The sequence below is a fragment of the Erithacus rubecula genome (genome assembly GCF_903797595.1).
Source record: "Erithacus rubecula genome assembly, contig: scaffold_110_arrow_ctg1, whole genome shotgun sequence".
Taxonomy (NCBI): domain Eukaryota; kingdom Metazoa; phylum Chordata; class Aves; order Passeriformes; family Muscicapidae; genus Erithacus; species Erithacus rubecula.
In genome coordinates, this window is record NW_027636301.1 from 154,963 (window position 1) to 161,693 (window position 6,731).

The 6,731-nt window shown below is 49.5% G+C and overlaps 1 protein-coding gene across 1 annotated transcript; it reads left to right on the forward strand.

Annotated features, from left to right (window-relative positions):
- Positions 1 to 4,193: 4,193 nt before the first annotated feature.
- Positions 4,194 to 5,126, forward strand: LOC306815249 (olfactory receptor 14I1-like; the record flags this gene model as incomplete). Its single annotated transcript, XM_079331844.1, has 1 exon — positions 4,194 to 5,126. One exon carries the CDS (start codon positions 4,194 to 4,196, stop codon positions 5,124 to 5,126), a length of 933 nt encoding a protein of 310 aa, XP_079187970.1.
- Positions 5,127 to 6,731: the final 1,605 nt, after the last annotated feature.

Below are 6,731 nucleotides of genomic sequence, written 5' to 3' on the forward strand. Positions count from 1 at the left end.
TTATGTGTTTCTTTGGGGTCTGTCTTCACCATCCGGTGTCCTTTTTCGGTGGCTGTTCCTCGATCCTTGTTCTTGAGAAATGGCAGTTTTCTTGTTTTGCATAATTTCTGCTTGATCAGCCTTTTAGAGATGAGCTGGCATCCTGCTTACATTTTATGTAGCTTCTGTTTGCCTCAGCTAATCCTTTATCCATTTCTCCAAGGCTGTTCTGTTCTACTGTCCTTGATAAGTGTAAACGTTGTTCTGTTCTCCTGTCCTTGTCACAGTGCTCGCCCCGCATGAAGCATCTGAAACCCCCTCCAAACCATGGGCGTGGGGTGGACAAGTGTTCCCAAGGGAACAGGGATGGGACAGCTGTGAGGACTGACCCCAGCAATAAGCTGAGATAAATGGGGGAAAAAGGTGAAGGGGATTGATTTATTTTTAAAGACATTTTTCTTTTCGAACAGCATGAAGAATACTCAGCTGCCACAAGATGGTTAAACATTTTCTGCTGCTAGAAGATATCCTAAGGATTTGCTTTATTTCTGTTTGTGGCCTTTGCTTTTTGTGGTTGGTTTGTTTGTGGGGTTTTTGTGTTAATGTGGGTGGATTTTTTACTTTAGGGCTTGTTTTGTTTGGTTTTTTTTTTTTGGGTTTTTTTTTTTTGTTTGTTTGTTTGGTTTTTTTTTTTTTTTTTTTGTAGAGTTTGCATTTTTTTTTTCCACTGGGTCTTTCCCTTTTGAACTGCCTTTCTTCTGATGCACAAGTCTTTTCTGCCTATTTGTCCTTAGGGATTGGTTGGCACCTGATGGCAAGACATATTTACCCAATTCAGTCATCTTGCTCAATTATATTTTGCAGTCACCATTAACTCGATGAGATTGGTCACAGACTCCCTGCAATTTGGTAGCATCCACAAAGAAATTGAAAGTGCATTTCATGCCATTCTAGAGATAACAGAAATGTTCTGCATTGGTGGTCAAGGTCTGGCTACTGAGGGATGTCACCAGGGAGTGGCTGCCAAGGGGACTCTGTGCCATGGATGACATTTGACCCTCATTATTCAGCCAAATTCCCACCCACCCCATGTTCCTCTCCTGCAGCCCAGGTCTCTCCAATCTGGCTCTTAGGAGAGCACAGCAGACCATGTCTCCCGGTGTTTCAGGGCCAGATGAGCAGTAGGCACCGGAGGCCAAGGCCAACCATTTGTTCTTGCTGGCTTTCACGTGGTGCAGCCCTTGAATATACAGAATTTTGTGGGCAGAATTCCAAATTCAGCCATGAGCATCTGGATGAGAAGGTCAGTTCCTTTCCACAGGAAAGAAAGCACAGAGCCCCAGCATTTCAGGGTGAATTAGAGGTGAACAGCAGAGGCCAAGGCTAAACATGCTTGTCTTTCCTGGCAGCTTTTTCCATCCAGGAAACACCCTTGCATATAGGCAATTTTTGAGCAGAAGTACCAGTTTTGACAATGGATTCCTGGGCAAGAAGGACAGTTCTTTTCCATAGCAAGGACAGCTCATGGCTCCAGTGTTGGAAGGCAGGTGAGAGCTGACTCTCGGGAAGCCAAGGGAAGCCAGACTTGTTTGTAATGGCAGTCTTTGTCTAGAAAAATCTCTGAACACAGGGAAATTTGGAGGCAGAATCCCATTTTGACCATGGGTGCCTGGAGGAGAAGGACACTACTTTTTTGTTTGGGAAAACAAAAAAGTTGAGGGAAAACCCAGAGCCCCAGTGTTTCAGAAGCACATGAGAAACGCAGGCCAAGCCAATCATACCTGTTACCTGTTCCCTTGTTCCCATGGGCCCTGCAGTGTCACACTGGCCCCTTGTTTCGATGGGGTCCTACAAGGTCACAATGGTACCTTTTTCCATGATGCCTTGCCATGTCAAAAATGGTTTCCTTGGTTCCATGGTACTGCAAAATGACACAATGGACCCTTGGTTCCATGAGGCTGCAGAGTGTCACAATGGTCTCCATGGCTCCATAGAGTCCTGCAGTGTCACGAGGGTCCCTTGATTACATTGGGGTCCTCAGGATCACAATGGCCCTGTGGCTGCACAAGGCCCAGCTGTGTCACACTGGGCCCTTGCTTCCTTGGGGCTCCACAGTGTAACAACTGTCCCTTCCTTCCATGAAGCTTTGCAGTGTCACAATGGTCTCCTTGCTACCACAAGGTCCTGCAGAGCCCCTTAATTCAATGAGGCTTTGAAGTGTCATGGAGGTAGGTCTCCAGTACTCCATGAAGCCCCATGACGTCACATTTAAATTTTGGCTCTATGGGGTCCTGCCCTTGGCATTGCACATCCCCAGTGCCCAGTGCCCCAGGAAGAGCCCTGAGCAATGAGGGAGGGACAGGATCTGCCTTTCCAGGGTCTGGGGTGCAGGCCTTGGCCCTTGGCATTCCTGAAGCACGTCCAGGTTTGCTCAGCATCACAGACAGCTTTCCTTGCTTGCCCCCACCTGTCATCACTGCCTCCTGTGTTCTACTCTAACTGGGAACGCTTTCACAGTTATATCCCTCAGTGGAATCCATTAAAACTTAGGGAGACTTTGGAGTTTCAATTTAATTTAGAGTTCTTGAGAAGTTTTTTGAACACTCTCTGAGGGACTGAGTCTGATGCAAAGCATCAGCACCAAAGTCCTGAGAGGGTCATTAAAGTCCTTGTGCTGTGTCTGTGCTGCTGAGCTGGGCTGGGCTCCTGGCACAGAAGCAGCTCCCAAGATAAACCAAAAAGAGCTTCAAAAAGACATTTCTGCTGAGGAACAGCTCCTCTTCCAGCCCAGCAGGGCTGAGGGCACTGCCTGCAGGCACTGAGGGGACAGGAGCCAGGCACAGACAGGCTAAAGGCAATCAGGATTGGGAAGACATTGAGCTGAGACTTCACTTGGGGAAACATCTTCACAGCCCTGGACATGGTGAGTCTGTGGGGGAAATGTTGCATTAGGTTTTAGCTTTTTATATTTTTCAGATTCTCTGCTGCTTAATGTGTAACTCTTAAACTTTATATTAGTTTTTATTAAGTTCTCTTCATACGGTAGTTAAACAAAACAATCCCTTCCTAGCCAGAGAATCAAGGAAAACCGGTACCCAAAAGGCATAAACAATGGCCAAGGGAAGAGGGAAAGCCAGGGAGTTGAAACTTCACAACCTGGAGCTGTGATTGGAGAAGTGACCCCAGGATGTAGAGGAATGAAAACTTATAAAAGTGTAAAAAACTCCTGAATGGGATCCATCTTAGATTTGACTTGGATGTAACCCTGGCAAGACTGTTGCACTTCCCAATGTATATCTTTTCAGTAAATACATGTTTTATTCCTTTTGTTCTGTCTAGTCACTTTTCCATGTAAGCCTTTCAAAATATCAAATTCAGGGCAACGTCCCCTGTGCTCTTGGAAGGATCTCCTGTAGCCAGCACACCCCACAGCCTGGGAGATGTGTCAGGAGGACTCTCCCAGTTTCTCTGAGGCACAGGAGGACTAGGAGGATGTGCTGCAGAGCAGGGCTGCCCTGGACACCGTCAGAGGGACAGGGCAGGATGGCTCCTGCTGCCTGGGATGGCTGCAGGGGCTGAAGCTGGGGCTGCAGCCAGGGCTGCCCAGGGCTGTCCTGCAGAGCAGCTCCTGCAGCCCTCAGGGCTCTTGGCCAGCCCAGGTCATGTGCCACCTGCATGGGGCAGCTCTCAGCCTGCCTGGCAGCTCCCCATGGACTGTAGGGAAAAGTTGAGTTGGAAGGAGCCACCCCCATCAGGGCAGACTCCTCCTGCTGTGCAGATGGTGCTGCATGGCCAGGGCTGCTCTCAGCTTTCTCCTCAAGGCTAGGGAAAAGTTTAAGGAAAAGTATTTTGAAATTAGATCCTTCAAAAAGACGATTTTTCAAAAGCATGTTTAATGTGAAGTCACCTTGAAATAGAGAAAGGTGAAATGAGCAAAGGGCACCTGTGTGGGACCAGCAGGTGACTGCACTGGGGTGCAGGGAGCCCTGTTTTCCCACCGGCCTGCAGTGTTCAGACAGAAGGCAATGAGGAAGATGAGGAACTAACTGAGCAGCAGAAACTACCCTAACTCAAAAAAGTTTAGCACAACTCCCCTATGGAAGAGCAGCGTGTTGATGTGATTCCAAATAACATGGCAGAGAATTCAGTCAAAGATTCTGGTCTTAACTTGTCAATGTTTTCTTTCAACAGTTTACAATGCCCACAATTAAGAAATGTCCAACAGCAGTTCCATCAGTCACTTCCTCCTGCTGCCATTAGCAGACACACGGCAGCTGCAGCTCCTGCACTTCTGCCTCTTCCTGGGCATCTCCCTGGCTGCCCTCCTGGCCAACGGCCTCATCATCAGCGCCGTAGCCTGCAGCCACCACCTGCACACCCCCATGTTCTTCTTCCTGCTCAACCTGGCCCTCACTGACCTGGGCTGCCTCTGCACCACTGTGCCCAAAGCCATGCACAATTCCCTCTGGGACACCAGGAACATCTCCTATGCAGGATGTGCTGCACAAATCTTTTTCTTTCTGTTCTTCATCTCAGACGAGTTATTCCTCCTGACCATCATGTGCTATAACCGCTACGTGTCCATCTGCAAACCCCTGCACTACGGGACCCTCCTGGGCAGCAGAGTTTGTGCCTACATGGCAGCAGCTGCCTGGGCCAGTGGCTTTCTCTATTCACTGCTGCATACAGCCAATACATTTTCCCTGCCCCTGTGCCATGGCAATGCCCTTGGCCAGTTCTTCTGTGAGGTCCCACACATCCTCAAGCTCTCCTGTTCCAAATCCTACCTCAGGGAAATTTGGCTTCTTGCTGTTAGTGTCTGTTTAGGTTTTGGCTGTTTTGTATTCATTGTTTTCTCCTATCTGCAGATCTTCAGGGCTGTACTGAGGATCCCCTCTGAGCAGGGACGGCACAAAGCCTTTTCCACCTGCCTCCCTCACCTTGTCGTGCTCTCCCTGTTTATCAGCACTGGCACATTTGCCAACCTGAAGCCTCGCTCTGTCTCCTTCCCATCCCTGGATCTGTCACTGTCAGTTCTGTACTCTGTGGTGCCTTCAGCCCTGAACCCTCTCATCTACAGCCTGAGAAACCAAGAGCTGAAGGCTGCAGTGTGGAGACTGATGGCTGGAGGATTTCAGAAACATTAAACTGGTTGCGAATTTCTGCAAATCATTTGTTATAAAGTAATCTTTGATATTTCTTCTTGGTTTCATTTTGGACGTTCTTTTTCTATGTTTTTCTTTTTTATTTTTGTACACAATGAAATGTCAGTGTTTGTGACATATCTCATTTTGTGTGTCTCCCCCTTCCCTGTGGCTGAAGAGTGTGTCAATGAGGGGCTGCACTCCCGATGAGTTTAAATTGAATAAAGGTTCTCCAGAGAAATCCCTTTTGTTTAATTCCCTGGAGGTACAGCAAAAATGTGTGTGCAGAGCTGGGGGCGTGGTAGCCGTGGGCAGGCTGGGGGCAAACAGCATGGCTGGTGCTCTGCCAGGTCCCTGCAAGGGGGAGACCCTGGCAAGGAGCAGCAGAGCAAGGGCTGATCCATCCCCACTGCACTGGACAGCCCAGGGCAGCGTCCCAGAGCGTCCTCATGCACCTGCCAACAACATCCCCCCTCTACAGCCCTGGCCTCTTCCCCAGCTCACACAGGTGCCACATCCTTGTAGGCACAGACATGGCAGCACTGGCTCAGGATCCCCTGTTTGCACTGCACAGAGCAGGCGTCAGCACCCCCATGGTGCTGCTGTGGGGAGATGGAACTGAGTGAGCACAAATGTCATTAGCCCCTGAGGCCAGCAAGGGCTGGGGGACACCAGGGAAACCACTCAGGTTTTTCAAGGCCTCTGAAGCTGTCAAGAAAATTTGTTCCCATGAGCAGTGAGTTTCCTGTTTCACTGCAGATACTGTTGTCCGGAGCCAGGGTTTCAGAGAATCACAGAACCAGCCAGGCTGGAAAAGACCTTGGAGATAGTCAAAGTCCAACCTGTGCCCTGACACTGCCTTGTCGCCCCTGAGCCTCCTCTTCTCCAGGATAAACCACCTCAGCTCCATCAGCCACTCCTCACAGCACTTGTGTTCCAGACCCCTCACCAGCCTTGTTGCCCTTCTCTCGACATGCTCCGGCCCCTCCGTGTCCTTCTTAAATTGGCATGCCCAGAACTGGACACAGCACTCGAGGTGCTGCTCAATCAGTGGTGAGCACAGGGGTAGAATCATTGCCTTAGTCCTGCCGGCCACACCATTCCTGATCTAGGCCAGGTGTCATTGGCCTTCTTGGCCACCTGGGGACACTGCTGGCTCATGTTCAGACTGCTGTTTATCAGAGCCCTGGTGTCCCCAGTGCCCCTTTCTGCATGGCTGCTCTCCAACCACTCTTTTTCTAGTCTGTAGCACTGCAGGGGTTGTTGTGGCCCAAGTTCAGCACTTGTTGTTAAACCTCACTTTGTTGGATTTGGGCCTTGGACCCAGCCTTTCCAGGTCACTCTGCAGAGCCATCCTACCCTCAGCAGATCCACACATGGTGTCACCATGGGCACTTTAAAGCTTAAGTGTAATAATAGTCTCCATGATTCCATGAGGCCATCCAATGTCACAATCTCACTTTGTTTCCATGGGACCTCTTGGTGTAAGAAAGTCCTTTGGTGCCCTGATGCTCTGCAGTGTCATGGTGGATCCTTGGTTCCATGAGGTCTTGCAGTACAGCAATGCTCTCCTTAGTTCCACAGTGTCACAATGGCCTCTTGGTCCCA